This window comes from Chelonia mydas, chromosome 1 (genome assembly GCF_015237465.2).
Source record: "Chelonia mydas isolate rCheMyd1 chromosome 1, rCheMyd1.pri.v2, whole genome shotgun sequence".
Classification (NCBI taxonomy): Eukaryota; Metazoa; Chordata; order Testudines; family Cheloniidae; genus Chelonia; species Chelonia mydas.
Genome location: NC_057849.1, coordinates 50339188 through 50358025, shown reverse-complemented (window position 1 = coordinate 50358025; position 18838 = coordinate 50339188). Strand labels below are relative to the sequence as shown.

Below are 18838 nucleotides of genomic sequence, written 5' to 3'. Positions count from 1 at the left end.
ATTTATTGTTGAGGCAATATGAAACTTCACTCTGACATACACTTAATTATAAATGTGATTTTATCTAAGCTCAAAATATCCAGTATATGTTTCATAATAAAGTTGTTGCAATCCCATCTGACAAGTGTGTGCTGTCTGGCCTGACAAAATGAAGTAAAGGTTATATGTATTCAAAATGACAACAAGATATCTCTGTGTCTTATATTTTTCTGCTATGTCAAGGAGCACAAGAACTAGTACATCAAAGCGTAGGTTTTAGCGAGCTGCTTCGATGAGATAAAAACCTCATCAAAATTGAGATTACTGGCTTCTATGTCTTGCCACAAGGTGCTTGTTGGCATTCCCTGACAGATGAATATGTTCATATAGCTATTTATTATCTTCAAGGCTACCAAATCAATCAAACCTAATTCTAATGCCATGCCACCCAAACATTAAAACATGCTTTTGTGAATTATTTTATATATGAGCATATAGACACACAAACATACACACATAGGCAAAAACAGGAATAATCAAAATTTTTATATTGAAATATCATAGATAAGCTTTTTAATATCAAAACATATTGCCTGATAAAACCATGTTAAACAAAGAGATTTTTAACATCGTTCTATCAAAAGTTCTCAAATATATCAAAAGATATGTTTGAACAGGAACATGAGAAATTCTAAGTAAACAAAAAGGAAAAAAAGTTCATTCATCTCCAGTAATTAATTAATTCTTATTAGCTTAGCAAGTAGAAAAGGTACTTAATATCATCTTCCAATTTATAAGTTATACCCGGTAAATAAGATGAAAAAATACTAGAAAGCATCGGTATTGGTAGTGAAAATACTATACTATTTACAGAACATCAATATTTATTATTTTTCATAAAGCACCTCAACTGTGCTAGCCTTTAGTTTTATTTATTATACACAAAACTCACATTCTATTGATAAAATCCAGCAAAAATAATTTCACTATTAAATGTTTGTTTTACTACTTGCAATAAAGTCAGACAAGTTCTTTGTGAACCTTAAAAATCTGCCATATCAAGTTAGTAGGCATTCTGATTAAGGGGTTTCTTCAAGCTGTAAATATTTTCATGCATTTCAGTGAAGGGATGAGAAGATAAACTAGTTCCCTGTGTTTGACATTTACCAAAGCTTTCAAAAACTGGCTTTCAAATGCCTTCAATGTAAATTTCTCTCTCTCTCGGAAAAAAAAAATCTTTATTGTATGAGGTTACAGTCTAAGTGATGGCTGAGTGAAAACAGAAAAGCAGGAATTCATCAAGTCTTGAGCTTACCTCAAATTCAGCATGTTTGTGTACATCTTCAGCTCTTTGTCGGTTCAAAATAAACTCCGCCTCATTTGCAACACGCACTATGTGGTCTTTCATTGCATGACATAATAATCTAAAACAAAATAAAACACTTGAAATCCATCTTCATATTTGACTTTCTTTGAATAAATTATTTCAATAAGTTTGCCTTAGAATGGAAAAAGTTGAAGATTTGCCAAATGAAATATAATTGCTAAATTAGTTTACATTAATAATTTAACTTTTTCAGAAGAGTTCATTGTAATTTCATATTTTTGTGAAAAAACAGAGAAAACTCTCTACAATGAAAGAGGCCTTATGCAGTGAGTTTAGTATCAGCTAGCTAACTAAAGGAAACACTGCTTACAGAAGTGTTGTAATTTGGACCTGCTTATAGTGAGACTGCAACCACAAATATAGCATGAATATAGGAACATTATTTCTTTTTTTGGAACAACTGCTTAACTGTTACTGGTAATTCATCTAGCTAACTAAAATTTGAATACCCACAGTGCATAAAAGATGCAATGTCTTTATATTTTTATGTATAACAGCAGCATAAATCAAAGAATGCAAAAAAATGCACGATATAACTTGAATTATTTGAATGCACCATTATTAAAATACCAGTATTGCCAAAATCCAAAAATCATGAGACTCCTGTCATAAAATCAGAGATTCTTAATACATAAATTATTTTGGATTTTTTCCAATTTGCTTTTGGTTTTTGAACCTTTTGGGTGAACTCAGGTAATATTAAGCTTTTCTCTTCATTCAAGAGGGCTAGAAACTCACTTTTTTACAAATATGAAAGCTGAGATTAAATGAAAATAGATTTTCTTGTAATCAGAAGTTTCCAGTAGCTGGGGATTTAAGAAAAATATCATGAGACTCATGATAAAATTGCAATTGGCAACATTACATGTCGTAATAATTGAAAAAAAAAACCCCCTAGATTGAGAGTTCTTTTTCAAAAATGGCATTGCTCTCTCTCCCCCTATTATTGTTAGGAGTAGCTCTTTGGGTGGGAATGTCAAAAGTGCTACAATACTGGCCTAATTTTGCTCATTGAAGGCAATGAGAGTTTTGTACATTTGTCCCATGGGACTTAGGTGTCTTGACATTTTTGAAAATCTCATTAGGTGCTTATTTGCATCTTTAGTGCCTAAATATCTTAAAAATCTAGCCTTGAGTGAACAGAGAGCAGTGAGATTTATTCATGGTTATCACTACATTAGTATTTTTCAATTTATAAAAAGGAGGATGTGTCTCAGTTTTATGAGACTCCTGGAGAGGGAAAGAGGCTCAAGGCAACTGCTTCAGGGGATAGGTCAGTGGTACTTTACCAGAGATTTCTGAAAAACAGAATTGCATTTAAAGTTTGTTGCCATTTCTATTCAAGGAAACAGGACTTTGTACAGTTAATAAATAAACTATGAAAATACTTTACTTGGTGTCACTGATTTCTGCTTCAAACAGGAAACTGGCCTAAAAGGCCCCAAAATACACTTCCATGCAGCAAAGAGGTGGCAGCAACATCATCATTATCGCTATCTTGTCTGAATTAAATCACAGTCCGCTAGCTCTTATTCAATCCCAAATTCATGTTGACACAGTGGATTTCATTCAGCTATTCTGGTTGGGTCAGATGTGATGGAGATGAAGAGCTGTGTGTCATCATCATATTAAATATACTGCAGCTCTCAGGTTTCAGAGTAGCAGCCGTGTTAGTCTGTATTCACAAAAAGAAAAGGAGTACTAGTGGCACCTTAGAGACTAACCAATTTATTTGAGCATAAGCTTTCGTGAGCTACAGCTCACTTCATCGGATGCATTCAGTGGAAAAACTGAAGTGAGCTGTAGCTCACGAAAGCTTATGCTCAAATAAATTGGTTAGTCTCTAAGGTGCCACCAGTACTTCGTTTCCTTATATTGCAGCACATAACTCCTCATTAACCAAACCAGCAGCCTCATGTACGACTTGAACAAGAGTGGTGACAACATAGGGGAGTCTTCTCAGGGGCATCATTTTCTATGGAGCAGTGGGAGCAGCTGCCCTCCACAACCCCAAACTTTTCATAGCTCGCTGGTAGCCAGGCTGTGGTGTCTCCCCCAAGCCTGCAGGGAGTGCTGTTGGGCAGGCTGGGGTAGGTCACCTAATCCTTACATTATCAGTGCTGCCCCTGCCGCCCCCGCCCCGGTCCCCAACAGCTGCACAGGAAGCAGCAGCAGGGGTGTGGACCAGAACAAATCACAGAACAAGCCAGGCCCTGATCCAAGCCCTGCGTCAGCGATTGGTGAGACACCCACCCTGGCTCACTGTCTGCCCATATACCTCCCTGCTTACAATTACTATTTGGCATCTCTCAGAAAGATAGCAATGTAGCTAGTGTGGTTCAGGGATCCTTTGGTGCCAAGAGAGCCAGGGTTAAATAAGGTTTTACAGGGATCACCTGGGTCTGATATCTGCATAATAGTTCACTGAAGGGTGGCATGTGAAGTCTCTACTGAGAGCTGGTAGCCCACTGGTCATCATAATCATTGTGAAATGTATGGACGGATATTTAAGGAGTTATGCATCTGTACTGAAAATTATGTTCTTAAGATCTTGGAGTTAAGGCAGGTCACCAGGTGGTGACCTACCTCAGACCTGTTCCTTTCAGGCAGAGGGTAACAGACACCTATCTCCTGCCTGGTCATTGGTGTATTACATACCTCACCCAGCATGTCTATTTCCAGACTGAACCATGTGCCAAGTAAGTGATTGTGGAACATAGAAGAGAGGAAATCTACAGGAAGAAACAGTCAGCAGGGGGTGTCCTGTTTATGAAGTATATCTTGGAGTACAAAGAAATACAATGACTACTTCAACTAAAAGGCAAACGGACAGCGTACTTGCCTCATGAAAGAACAATCACGGCCAGGCTGGCTGTAAAGCACTGCAAGGATTTTGGTGAGCAACAGCCTACCCTACTAGACATGAGAGGATCGTGTTAATTAAGACAAGGCTCGAGAATGTGTATTCCTATGTGAAGTACTTTGCACTTTATTAAATTTCATCTGGTTGAAATCAGACTCATTCTCCAATTTGTCAAGGTTGTTTTGATTTCTAATCCTGTCCTCCAAAGTGCTAGCAACCCCTCCCAGGTTGGTGTCATATGCAAATTTTATAAGCAAATTTTCCACTACATTATGCAAGTGATTAATGAAAATATTGTACTCTATTAGACCCATGACACACACCTGTGGAACCCCATTAGATACACCTTCCCAGTTTGACAGCAAACCATTGATAACTTGTCTTAGTATGGTCTTTCAACCAGTTATGCACCCTCTTGATAGTAATTTAATCTAAACCACATTTCCCTAGTTTGCTTATGAGTCTGTGTCAAAAGCTTTACTAAAATCAAGATTATCACTTCTTCAACTTCCTCACATGGACTAGGTCAGTAACCTTGTCAAAGAAGGAAATTAGGTGTGACATGATTTGTTCTTGACAAATCCATGTTGGCTATTACTTATACTCTTTTTAGGTGCTTACAACAGATTGTTTAATAATTTCTTCCAGTGTCTCTCCAAATAGACTGACTGGCGTATAATTCCCCACAGCCTCTTTGTGCCCCTTTTTAAAGATAGGTACTATATTTGCCCTTCTCCAGTCTTCTGGGAGTTCACCCATGCTCCAAGAATTCTTAAAGATAATCGCTAACTGTTCTGAGATTGCTTCAGCTAGTTCCTTAAATATCGTAGGATAAATTTCATCGGGCTCTGCCAACTTGAATACATTTAACTTATTTAAATATTCTTTAACCCAGTGGTCCCCAAACTTTTTACCTTGTACCCCACCTTACCCCTTACTGGGGGGGGGAGATGTGGACAGGGGTAAAGAGTGCCAAGACTGGGGCAACAGCTAGGGTGGGCGCAGAACAGGGTCAGAATCCAGGACCCCAACTGAGGGGCTGGGGCCAGAAGCGGAGCAGGATGGTGCTCCCTCCCTACCCTCTGTGGCGGCTGGCCCGGGACCCAGCCACCCCCCCCCAAGGGGCACGCCCCACAGATTGGGGACCTCTGCTTTAACCTGTAATTTCCACATTGTGGTTTATGTTAACATTAAGTATTTTGTCACAATTAGCCTTTTTAGTGAAGACTGAAGCAAAATGGGCATTAAACACCTCAGTCTTCTTGATGTCACCAGTTATTAGCTCTCCCCTACATTTCCCATTATTTTTCTTTTGCTCATATTGTATTTACAGAACATACTATCTTTTATGTACTTTGTTAGGTGAAATTCATTTTGTGCCTTAGCCTGATTTTGTCCTACATGCTTGTGGTATTCTTTTGTATTCATCCTTAGCAATCTGTCCATGTTTCTACTTTTTGTAGAATTCCTTCTTTGATTTTCAGGTAACTGAAGAGCTCCCGACGGCGCCATATTGGCCTCTTATTAGTCTTCCTATCTTTCCTCTGCATCAGGGTAGTTTGCTATTGTGCCTTTAATATTGCCTCTTTGAGAAACAGACAGCTCTCATTTGCTCCCTTTTCTCTTAGATTTTCTTCTCAAGGTACCTTTTCTACCAGTTCTACCAGTTCTCTAACTTGGCTAAAGTTTTCTATTTTGAAGTTCACTGTCTTTATCCTGCAGCTCTCACTACTTCCTTTCCTCAGGATAATGTAACTGTTTCATGATCTCTTTCACACAAATTGCTTCCAACTAATTCCTCTCTGTTAATCAGAATCAAGTCTGATGTCTAAAATTTGTAGACAGTTAAGTCTTTTTATGGTGAACTCCCTTTGCATTACGTGCTGAACACAGGTCTAAACTTTCTGGAGGTGACTTACTGAATTGCATTCCAGATAGCTGCTCTGCCTAGGAAAGGGGCTTAACTAATACGTTGAAGCCATCAATACAGTAATCTGAGGCTGTAATCATTCAGCTTTGAATGATTCAGCTACAGGTACCCATGGAACAATGGGTTTTCTACAGAGAGGTGGATGAAGCATAAAAAGGGGTGGTGTTAGGGGGCCAACCATCAGAACTGAAAGTCTTGCAAGAACAAGAGGGCAGCCTGAAACGCCAGCAGACTCTGACTCACAGAAGGGGTGAGATCGACTTGGGGAGGATGCGTCTCAGGACTCTGTTGTTTTACAAAGAGCTGTAACACTCAAGTGCTTTTAAATGTAAAGTAATTGTGGTTAAGAAATTCCTTTGCTAAGTCTGTGTTCCTTGCTTTCCTGCCATGTTGACCCCAAGGAGGTTAAACTAAAAGCCAAGAGTGTCCATAGCCTTGGCCGAACTCTGGGAAAATGTATGCAAGTGACTGGGGAGCTCAGGAAGTCTGATGTGCTTGTTTCAGGGGCTAGAACCACTAGATTGTGGATCCCATGGCCAAAGAAAGGACTCAGGCAAGCGATATAAGCCAGGGAGTGAGTCTTAGAGTCCCAGAGCTAGAAACAGTGAATAGACTTTGCCCAAACTGAGTTGACTTGGAAGCATGTAGGACCATGTGGTTGGACTACTCACAATAGAATGGTGTCCATATTGGGTCAGGTTGTGACAGGAGTCATTAATCCTCCTACCCAAATGATGTCTTCAGATATGAATTTTCACATTCATCAGTTTTCTTTTTTAGTTTTGCTATGTTGCAGTCAGTTCTTGCAAGCAAAATATCTTGCATAGACTGGAAGTAAAGAGGACTCTTAGTTTTTTATATTGCTGGAAAAAAGTCATGCTTATGTCCTGCGACAAAGTTCCTGCTCTACCTTGGTGGGTCTTGCGCTTATTGGCGGATTTGCTCGCCTTGGAGCTTCACGGCAGCCCTCAGCTTGGCCATTTTTCTGAATTCACAGTCCAGATCGACTCCTCCTGTGTCTGACCAGGAGTTGGGAGGATTTGGGGGGAACCTGGGCCCGCCTTCTACTCCGGGTTCCAGCCCAGGGCCCTGTGGAATGCAGCTGTCTAGAGTGCCTCCTGGAACAGCTGTGCGACAGCTACAACTCCCTGGGCTACTTCCCCATGGCCTCCTCCCAACACCTTCTTTATCCTCACCATAGGACTTCCTCCTGGTGTCTGGTAATGCTTGTACACCTCAGTCCTCCAACAGTCCGCGTTCTCACTCTCAGCTCCTAGTGCCTCTTGCTCCCAGCTCCTCAAACGCACACCACAAACTGAAGTGAGCTCCTTTTTAAAACCCAGGTGCCCTGATTAGCCTGCCTTAATTGATTCTAGCAGCTTCTTGATTGACTGCAGGTGTTCTAATCAGCCTGTCTTAATGGTCTCCAGTTACCTTACCCAGGGAAAAGGGACCTACTTAGCCTGGGGCTAATATATCTGCCTTCTATTACTCTCCTATAGCCATCTGGTCCGACCCTGTCACAGTCCCCCAATCTTTCTGGATGCTCCAGATAAGTTAAAAAGGCAGCCTATTCCTAAATAGCAACAGTCAAAATGTATTACAGAATGCACATTTGATATAGTTTAGCTAAGATCCCGCTCCCTGTCCCCACTCCTGAAGACCTGCCTGCTTACTTGTCCAGAGGAACAGATGTACTTTCATCAGATGCTCATTGATGAGATCTGCCAAGATGCAACTTAGACAAGCTTTGGAGCCTACACAGAGCTCTGTGTAAGCTTGAAAGCTTCTGTCTCTCACCAACAGAAGTTGGCCCAATAAAAAACATTACCTCACCCACTTTGTGTCTCTAATCTCACTGCTAAACAGTCAGTCCACAACAAACTTGATACACAGCTCTGTCCTTTGCAACATACAACACTAACATCATCAAGCTAGCCCAGTGCTTGGGCAACCTCAACTCATGGATGAAGAATAGCAGACTGAAGCTAAACCCAACCAAGACAGTGATTATGCTAGTTGACAAAGAAAAACATTTTAAGGAATTTTGAGTTATCATGCAGTCTCCTCTCCTTTGAAATGCCAACACACAATTAGTCAGGTCAGTCCACAGTTTAGAAGTGCTTCAAAATTCTTCACTGATACTGAGCTCTCACATACAAAGTGTAATTCAGTGATACCGCTAACATCTATGTATGAGTAAGACACCGTACCGCATCCTCACAACTTGTGACCTGCCTTATTAATAAATTACTGTCATCTCCTGACTAGGACTAGGGTATTGCTATGTGTTTAGACATGAAATCATCAATCCTGAGGAAAATACAACTAGTGCAGAATTCAATAACTCAGCTCCTCAAAAACACAGGCTACTGTGAGTATATTAAACCTGTCCTCTGACCATTACACTAGGTCCCCATTCCTCAGAATATCATGTCTACTTCAAGATCTTTGGCCTTATCTTCGGAGCTGGGGGGGTGTAACTAAATGATTACCTAAAGAGAGGCTTCGAGATCAAGACAAGGTTTATAGTTGATAACTCTGTTTCTCTGGTGTCTGAGGCATGCATTACTACCTACAAGGTTATCTTGGACACCACTTGGCCTTCCTTAATTATGCTCTTACGCTGTCCCCTCTACTGCATGAGAGCTCTGCGAAGAAGGGTGTCAACCTGTCCCATGTAAGAAAGTCATTCTTGGCCAGCAGGGCCTGGCAGTTTGCCACATGCAGTGAAACTGAGGAGTGTGCCTTCCTCCCAAATAGGTCACTCATTTGGGGACTGTGTCTTTCGGTGTACCTTTGCTCAACCTTAACTTCTCTTGTACAGCTGACACAACCAAAGGGCATGGATTGGCATGAGTGCAGAAGTACTCAAATCCTAAAGGGGGAACCTAGTACCATTTCTTGACTCATTTTGCTGTTGGTACTATAGTGGATCATATCTGCCACAGAGATTTTAGCTGGATCTAGCAGTCCCTCATCAACAGGGAGCGTAATCCTGATTGACCAGAAGCTGACAGTATGTCACACTGCATATGGGATTTCTCTGATATGACCAAAAAGTCTTTATGTCTGGGGTCTCAGCAATCCTCACAAAGAGCTCCTGGAACACTTTAAATACATCCAGTGCCTGGACTGATGCTGGAGATACCACTTCATACAGCAATCATCTTCTTTTTGTATTGCATTTGAAAAGCAATGGGCTGAGATTATAAGTGAGATTCAAAAGCCATTCTAATAATTCTGGATTAACCAGATGGATCCCCCTGGTGCCACCACTGCTAGCGTGAATGGGGCAGTTGTCCATGATGTGTTGCATGGTTTGTACCTCATCACAGTCACATTTTGGCAATTCTTTGATTTTCCATTTGTGGAGGAAATTCCACACCTTCTCTGCATTGTCTGAATGCAATTAAGTACAGTCCAATGCTTCCTGGGATTCTGGCTTCTCTGTACTCCTTTCATTGGATCTTCAATCAAGTCTTTGTTTGGGACATCACAAGTGGCCTCCTGATTCAAGTCAGTAAGTGTGGCGTCCTTTCTATTGGCCTGTAATGTTGGCGTGTGTATCCAGAAATGCGTCCTGGATTTGAGTTGCGAGGGTGGCAGTGAATTGAAAACTTGTATCAGCAGGTCCGGAGCAACCAGAATCTTCTTGTACTCGTGGACCACGGAGCAACCAGAATCTTCTTGTACTCCCGGACCAGAGCATTGTCTCACTTGATGTTGGCAGGTGCAATGCCCGCCAAAACTAGAAGCCACAGTATTGGCATTGATTTGAGAAAGCCGTTAAACATTCCTAAGTATGGCATTAATTCAGTGTCAACAATATTAGCATGAGAGCAAGAGACTGGTGGACAATATTCCACTGTTGGCAAGAGCCTAGCTTGTACTGACGTTTGAAGTGTGTGCACATCATGTCCCCAGCATGTGCCAGAAAGTTTCTGGATGATGTTAAGCCATGTCTTTATCTTCTTTAGGTGTTGTCAAGGTGTTGGCTAGAGCTCAGTGTCTGATTACAGGTAACGCCAACGTACTGTGGATTGTGGCCAGACGAAAGAGGCAGACGAGAAAAGTCCACTTTCAGAGGCACTTTGGCCTCATGGTTACTCAAGTGGAAGGCAGAGAACAAGTGTTTTTGAAGCATTGGGTTTCAGTCGCCAAGCTTTGAAGTACATCTTAAGTGTCTGGAAGTCGTCATTCATGACTTTTTCTGTGGCCTTCAGAGAGAACACTTGTGTTGTTAGTTCAATGTCATTTGCAGAGATGAATTTACAAGACGATGGGACTGGAATGTCATTGGTATAGAGATTGAACAATGCAGGTGCTAAAACATATCCCTATGGGAGGCTGTTGTTCAATCTCTGTGATTTACTGGCAGATGTGCTAAAGTGTATGGTAAATCTTCTGTTATTCAGCATCTAGGTGATGAGTCTGATGGTTGATTCACATGGGAAAGCTAATGATAACTTCAGCATGAGACCTTTGCACCATACAGTATTTTATTCAGAAAAAAAAGGTCTATGAATGCTGATGTTTGTAATATTCACTGATAATCAGACTCTAGGTAGCTGGTTAAGGTCACAGCAGTTGTGACCAGTTCTAAATCCAGCCTGCTCTTTGGGGACCAGTTGCTCCAGTGTCAGCTGTAACTTTAAAAGTAGGAACTACTCCAACAGTTAAAGCAACTGGTAAGGAGGGAGATGGGCTGGTAGCTTTTTAGGTCAGTGGCCTCTTTTCTGGCTTAAAATGGCTATAAACTTGGTTACCTTCCACACTTTTGGTATAATACTAGAAGAGTGGATGTTGCTGAAGAAGCCTACCAGCCGCTTTCTTGCTTTTGGACCAAGTTCTTCAAGAATTCTGGATACAGTCTGTTCATTCCGCCCTATTTTCTGATTTAGTGTTGGAAACACCCTTGGTCCACTTCATCTACTTTGTAGGGGGCAGAAAGGGGTGAAGTCACCAGGTGCTGATTTAGTGCACAGTAAAGTTGTTTGTGGACTTGCCGCCTGATGTTTTAGTCATCGGCACAAGGGAGTTGGCAATTAACGGCGTGGAGATGGCATGTGCACTTAGTTGAGGTAGTTTGTAGGCTGCTGGAGCCACACTGCCTAAAAGACAGAGGAGCTTCTAGGCTTTGTGACTTGACCCAGTGAAGTCAAGCACCATCACCATTTCATACCACCTTGTTCTTGCTGAGTTCAAAGACTCAAGCAATACCATTGCAAGTACAGGGCTTTTGTTGGCTTGACATTGGTGGAAGAGTGCCTCGCTCTCTTCTGTCCAACAAGGAGTTGTGTCATCACCCAGGGTACAATCTGAATTGTTGAACAGCTGTGTCCCCTCAGTTCTCCAATCTGGGGTGCTTTTTACACTGCTTCGCTGTGTAAGCAACCACGCCTGGTCTGCGCTCACACAGCCTTCAGCATGTAAATTACTCCCAGTTACACTGCATGGTTGCTATGGCCAGCCACTCATGGATTACACTGCAGAGTAACACCAGCAAACTTTCTGGTCCCAGACTTTACCCCAGAAATGTGCATCTTTGTACTGCCCAGCACCCTCCTGGACAATACAAACTCATCTAAAGTCAGTCATTTATTAATAGAAAATGATATGCACACATCTTGTTATCCCAAACGGAGTTTTCCAAACACTTCAATCCAAACGCACAGGTTTAGATAAAACAATAAAACTAGTTTATTAACTATAGAAATAGAGATTTTAAGTAATTACAAGTAATGAGGCATAAAAGTCAGAATTGGTTACATTTATTGGGAAATAAAAGTAAAACACAACTAATACTTAACTTAATACGCTAAATAAATTCAAAAGCAAAGGTCTCTCTCACCACATGTTCCACCAGATTTTACTGACTAAACCCCCATTCAAACAGGATCTCTCCCGCATTCCAATGCTGCTTTTTTTTTGTTTCTGCAGGTGTTGTTGGCGACATGGGTAGAGAGATAAGAAGAGAGATGTTTTGGGGCATCTGCCTTTTCCCCTTATAGTCCTTTCTCTTGCACAAGAATCATCTCCAGCTGAGGTTCAGCAGATAGAAATTCTGTTTGGACAGGAATCTCAAGCTGTTCCTTTGTCAAAATGTAGATTTTCATCCACACCATCTTTCCTGCCAAAGAATGGCCACTGAATCAGCTGATGGTCCTTTTGATTTCACTGACACCTGACTGAAGGATCAGTTTGTCTTTTGTCCCTGCTGTGGCTCCCAATAGAGCCCTGCACCTTCTTGGATATCTGCTTTATATCCATGGCTATAAATTGGGGGGCTCTACACCAGTAGTATTCTGGAGTTCATTTCTTTGGATCTGATGAGACCTTCATGGACTGATCTAGAAGGCAGAGTTCAGCTTCATGACTTGTGCATTCTAGCAGAGAAGGATAAGCACACTGAACATCTGCTTGGAATATGCAATTCTCCCAGGCAGAAGAGACACTTACTGTCTCTAGCCTTCAAGGGAATAAGTTCATCACAGGATGGACATGGCTTGAAGCCTGCAGGTTTTGGTCCACCATGTTAAGGAGCCCACTACAGGGGACTCTGTATGAGGAGGTGTACGTCTGACCAGTTGCGTTAGGTCCAGACATGTCAGGTTAGTTCACAGCAGTCAATAAAGAGTTTGGAAGGTTTTGAAGACATTTAGCCTGAGCTAAAAATTAGCAGGTTTTATACTCCCCAGTTTTCATCTTGCTGCCAGGGGCAGTAAGGAGGGAGTGAGGGAGGGTTGCGAATATCCCATCCTTTCTGAGTTCATATGGTAGCAAAAGGTGGCACAAGGTGATGAACAGCCTGGATGGAGACTGCTACTAAAAAAACCCAAACTCCTCTTTCACATTCACAAGGTGCAGGTGTACCTCTAGTGAGTTCCACATTGATACATACTCAAAAGAAGAATAGTACATATAAATGCTTTTGATTGAACTGCGGTTTTCTTAAGGTCCTCAAAGACTGCTTACTATTTTTTATGCTAAATATTTTTCACTGGTATGTACTGTGTATCATTGTTAAAAAGTTTCATCACTTTCATTATTGGCTGTCATTAGTTTGGCTCTGAGCCAATGTATTTCCAAATAATTTTACATTTATATTTCAGCAAATAAATGGAAATTTGAAATCCTAATTTTCAGGGAATGCTATAACAGCTGTTAATGGGGTTCTTGATTTGTGAGACTACTACCATCAACGCTGCATATTCCCAATGTGAAATGAATTAAAGAGGCATGCATAAAGCTGATAATTTACAATCAAATGCATAACTACAAAATGGGGAATAACTGACTAGGAGATGGTAGTACTGCTGAAAAGGATCTGGGGGTTGCAGTGGATCACAAATTGAACATGAGTCAACAATGTGATGCAGTTGCAAAAAAGGCTAACAACATTCAGAGGTGCATTAACAAGAGTGTTGTATATAAGACATGGAAGGTGATTGTCCTGCTCTACTCAGCAATGGTGAGGACTGATGGCTGGAATACTGTGCCCAATTCTGGGTGCCACACTTTAGGACACATGGACAAATTGGAGAGATTCCAAAGGAGAGCAACACAAATGATAAAAGATTTCGAAAACCTGACCTATGAGGAAAGGTTTAAAAAAAACTGTGCATGTTTCGTCCTGAGAAAAGGAGACTGGTGGGGACCTGATAGTCTTCCAGTGTGTTAAGGACTGTTATAAAGAAGATGATCAGTTATTCTCCTTGTCCACTGAAGATAGACCAAGGCATAGTTGGCTTAATCTGCAGCAAGGAGATTTAGATTAGATATTAGGGAAAACTTTCTAACTACAGGAGTAGTTTAGATCTGGCGCAGGCTTCCAAGGAAGGCTGTGGAATCCCCATCACTGGAGGTTTTAACAACAGGTTGGACAAACACATGTATAGTGAGGAGGGATAGCTCAGTGGTTTGAGCATTGGCCTGCTAAACCCAGGGTTGTAAGTTCACTACTTGAGGGGGCCATTTGGGGTCTGGGGCAAAAATTGGGGAATGGTCCTGCTTTGAGCAGGGGTTGGACTAGATGAGGTCCCTTCCAACCCTGATATTCTATGATTCTATGTCAGGGATGGTTTAGGTGTACTTAGCCTTGCCTCAACACCTTGATGATATTTCAAGGTCCTTACAGCCCTACATTTCTATGATTCTAAGGACTGAAAAATTTTGCAGCGGCAATGTTCTTTTACAAATTGATATTTAATGGAATTTTCCTAGAAGATAGTCTTCTTGCAAATATTACATTTATGTTATAACCAGAAGCTCTTTTTATACTGAAAACTACTAAAATAGTGCCTATGAATAAACCTTAACAATTATGCAACTTTTTAATTTTAACTTTCAAACATTAACTAATCCTCATAACAGCCCTTTGAGGCAGGTAAGTATTATCTCAATTTTAGAGATGGGAAAACTGAGACAGAGGTAACATAACTTGTCTAAGATTAGAGAGAGAGTCAGGAACAGAATCAGAAATAAACTCAGGAGTACCTGGGTAGTAATCCCATGTTCCTATAACTGGAAAATAGTGCCAGAATGTCATGTAAATCATAACTACACAAATAAAAGCAGTTCAGACATCTATAGCACAACACTACCTTGAGTAAGCTAAAATACAAATATACTAATACACATTATTTAAAAACAGGATGCTATTTATCAAAACCCAAGCAACAGGAATGTGGACAATATGTTTTTACTTTAGGAGTCAAAACTAATTATTATAATGAAAAGTCTTGTTTCATTATATTTCCAGTGAAGTCATTAAAGATTACAATGATACACAAATGTTTTGATGCAAAAACAACAAACAGGAAATCAAAATTAGGAAATCTTTTAATAACATCCATATTTTAAAACCTGAAGTTAGTGTAAGACTGAATGGTTTAAAATTATGAACTACTCCCCTTGTATTTTTAATTTTGTTAAAAAAAGATGAGCTAGGCAGGGTTTATTTTGGTGAAACTGTTGATTTATTAAATAGATCATTCACAATCTAATTCAGACTTTTAAACTATTCTTAGTCTTCATTTTGTACTTTAATAATTTAAAATCCAGTCGTTATTGCATAGTGATTATATGCAATTTTACATCCCATTAACCGTGCTTTGTTTTAATTATAAAGATCCTTTGTTAGATTCCTTTAAATGATCCAGTTTATAATTTCAGGCTGTCCTAGGGAGCACTTTAATTCAGCTGCACATTCATCAACTGTTTATGTCCTGTTAATTGTTGACAACTGCACAATTGCATTCTCTAGCTATGATTGATGAATCACATTCACAAGTTTAGCTATTAAGTAGAATAAATATTTATAACAATTTCCACTTAAAGGATTGTTATCTTTATCCCCAGAAGGGTAAATTAAAAACTGATCTGCTAACTGTGGAGGAGAACAAGTGTCCTAGTAATACACACACACATATTCTGAAACATACCTTTGACAAAAATATGTTGAAGATGATGTACCTATGGATAGTTTGGTTAGACATTCATTTGATTGGACCGAAAGAGCAAGTTCTTTAATACTGCTCTTTTTGCTCTGAAGGTTACTGCTAGATGGATATACACAGTCCACTGATATTTCACGGTTATTACATATGAACTTAAAAAATGCGGTTTATACATTTTTTTTCAGTAGTGTAATTTTATCGAGTGTGCAATAATCAGATCTGATTTTACTATCAGATGTTGTAAACAAAAAAAAATTTGGGTGAGTTTTCCAGCTAAAATGGTTAAGTTTAAAAATCATGGGAGACAAGCCAAGAAATTTGGACAAAACTATAGAAACCAAGTTTACTGTACAGTTTACTATCATTTAATATTTATACAACAATAGTCTTCAATAAATGATTCAGTCAGGATCATTTCCCCATTGTGATAGGTGCTCTACAAACACATACGAAGACATGATTCCTGCCCAGAAGAATTTAGTCACATGGGCCAGATTCTCAGATGATGTATATCAGTGTAACTCCATTGCCTTCAAGAGAGCTGTGCTCATTTACACCAACTGAAAATCTAGCCCAGGTGTATAAACTTAGTTTCTAGATAGAGCTGTTTGCTGCATTATTTTTCGGTGTTTACTAGTCATCCTACGGCAAGAATGTACAACTGAACCGCATATGAATATATCATACAATTAGACAAAAAATTATGCTCCTTCAATAAAGATAACATTTCAACAAGGGAAGATTTGATGTTTCTGTATTGTTAATGTCATACTACCAGTAAAAATGAAACTATAAAACAAACCGGGAAAAAAATCTTCAACAAGTGTATTATTATGAAGATTTTTGTTCAGCACCACATATATCATCATCAAAGACATCTAGGTTTAAAAGGCTTCTACTCCCGGGTCAATAGAAGCTATACAGGCAATGGAGGTGATGACTACATCTGCCTTGGAATATCTTCTGCCAGCTAAGCCAGAGAGTGTACCATTATTGCTCAGCTGGCTGGACAGAGAGTATTGAAAAATGATGGCACAGGACAAAAGATAAAAGCAGACACAGACCAAAGTAACATTAAGATTACTCTAGTGTTAATAAAGTATCTTAACTGCTTGTAAAACTAGGTAGCTCACATAAATTTGATGTTCAATCTGTTTTATGTAGTACCTTAGATAGAACCAAGTAGTCTAGATAAAATAATTTCTAATCAACTGAGAGTATAAGGAAGTGCATCTGTACAATGAATACTGTGCTCCTAAAACAGATGGAGTGGCAGATGGGTTTACAGATTGGGCTCCCTAGATCCTCTGTGTAAAACAACCTTGCTACTCAGTAGGATAATGGCTCAAATCTCAAATAAACCTCAAACCTTTACACAGCACACAGGGTGTTTTCAGTCAATTATTAAGAGTTTAATATTTTATACCTTACTAAATTAAATATTTGCTTTGCACTGTATTTGTGCAGTAAATTTCTTTTAATTAAAATGGCCTTTTCTCGAGTCTTTCTGGAGCAGATGGTGAGAAAGTAGTATCACCCAATGGAATGAAATGCAAAATGACTACTTGTCCAAAAGCTTTAAAATTAATTACCTTCCTTCATTGATGAGCTCAATAAACGCCAGTCCCGCATTCTTCTGAATAGAATTCTGCCATTCCTAAAGGGAAAAGAATACCATGTTTAAAAAGCAGCAAGGAATTTTAACAGGAAGCCTGAATTTGACCTTGATGAGTGTCTGAGGATTATCTGATCAACATTTTGCATGGGATTGTCTGCCCACCATATGCTTTGTCTTTTAAAATACACCTTCGTACTTCTGTAACATAATAACTGAAATTCTATCAGTGGTAGATGAGAAGCCAATATAACAATTAACTGAAAAGTATGGAAAATAACTATTAAAGATGACTTTGATTACCATTAACAAATCAAATTCTATTAACATGAAAAAATATTTCAAATATTCTCCTCAGTTTCAACCCGCCAGTGCCACTTTAGAAATTGAATGTAGTCACTGTCCAGTCCCAGTATGCTCTAAATATTCAGGAGTAGCCATTTTCCACGTATTTGGAGGGAAGCAAAGAGGTGGGAACAGTTGGGATGCTTTAAAGAAGCCAGACCTAACTGGCCCTCCTGCTCTCATCTGACAGGAAACCATTATTATAACTGGTCTATCCTCCCACTTTGCCTTGCATCCCTGACTGCTTGATCCAATCTCTTCTCTCAAGGGGGAAGAAGCAGTACAAGACTTCCTGGCAGGAAGTTCACAGTACTTCTGTTCATTTGCTTATAGAAGTGCAGTATGTGAGTAGAGTTAGGCTGGCTGCATTAGGCTAAGAGGCGTCAGTAACAGAGAATTGTACTTAAAAATAGTGTGTTGTTATTGCTTCCATTTAGCTGAAACCTTAATTTTTGAATTGTACAGGGACTGTATTTATTTCTCTATTGTCCTTGCATTTTTTACTTTTTATTATTTGACTGTATTTCCACAGTGTTTCTTTTAAACCCTCCATTTTTATTCTCTTTTTTAAAAAATAAGGGCCTGACATGTCACACTGCCCCCTGTGTAGTGAATCATACCTGTGCAAAGTGGATGTAAAATGCTACCATTCTGATTTGGGAGCATTTTACACGCACTTTGCACAGGTGGATATGACTGCACAAGGTGCAAAGAAGAACTGGAGAACCATCGCTACAGTTAATATCAGTTTACTTGATATGGCCTTTCAAGTTAACCTTTGACTATATCTTGCTTTTTGATATTAAATGTGAAATGCTCAGGGACAATGTGTTAAATTTTGTGATAGTAGTAAAAGTAAAAGGTAACATTTTCAATAACAAGATTCAACAACTAAAATTTTTCTGATTATAAAGATTAGCGACCCTTAAAGTCCTCCAATGTCTATATTTTTCTCAACAAACTCTGCTAAGTGAATAAGTAGACTTTAGGAGTTCTAAAAATCATCCTGCAATTCTCATTCCACTGTAAGAGAGAGCTGAAATCTCAATTAATATTATCTTTATTGTAGTCCTCTCTTGTCTGTCTCCCCAGTAACTTAATTAGTCTGAATATTTTATTTCTTCCTTCATTTTTATGGCAACATTGAACCTTAATTGAATATTCAATTCTAAGATTTTAATAACCTAGTTAATTCCTCAATTACAGTACCTTAATCATAACTTCTTTTCAGAGAAACAATTCAATTATTTTGGTCCTT

At 39.4% G+C, this 18838-nt stretch overlaps 1 protein-coding gene and 1 long non-coding RNA gene across 8 annotated transcripts in view; one reads left to right on the top strand and one right to left on the bottom strand.

Annotated features, from left to right (window-relative positions):
* NBEA (neurobeachin) overlaps window positions 1-18838 on the bottom strand; it is an 837833-nt gene that overhangs the window by 362636 nt on the left and 456359 nt on the right. For all 7 annotated transcript variants that reach the window (XM_027833036.3, XM_043531828.1, XM_043531837.1 and 4 more), the window contains 2 exons: window positions 17213-17277; window positions 1295-1403 (listed from right to left, as the gene is read on the bottom strand). In XM_027833036.3, the coding sequence (XP_027688837.2) occupies window positions 1295-1403; window positions 17213-17277 (174 nt within the window). The remainder of the gene's footprint in view (window positions 1-1294; window positions 1404-17212; window positions 17278-18838) is intronic.
* Window positions 11467-18663, top strand: LOC122463278. The gene is made up of 3 exons (XR_006286472.1): window positions 11467-11548; window positions 13071-13077; window positions 18650-18663. It is a non-coding gene; the product is annotated as an uncharacterized LOC122463278 (long non-coding RNA).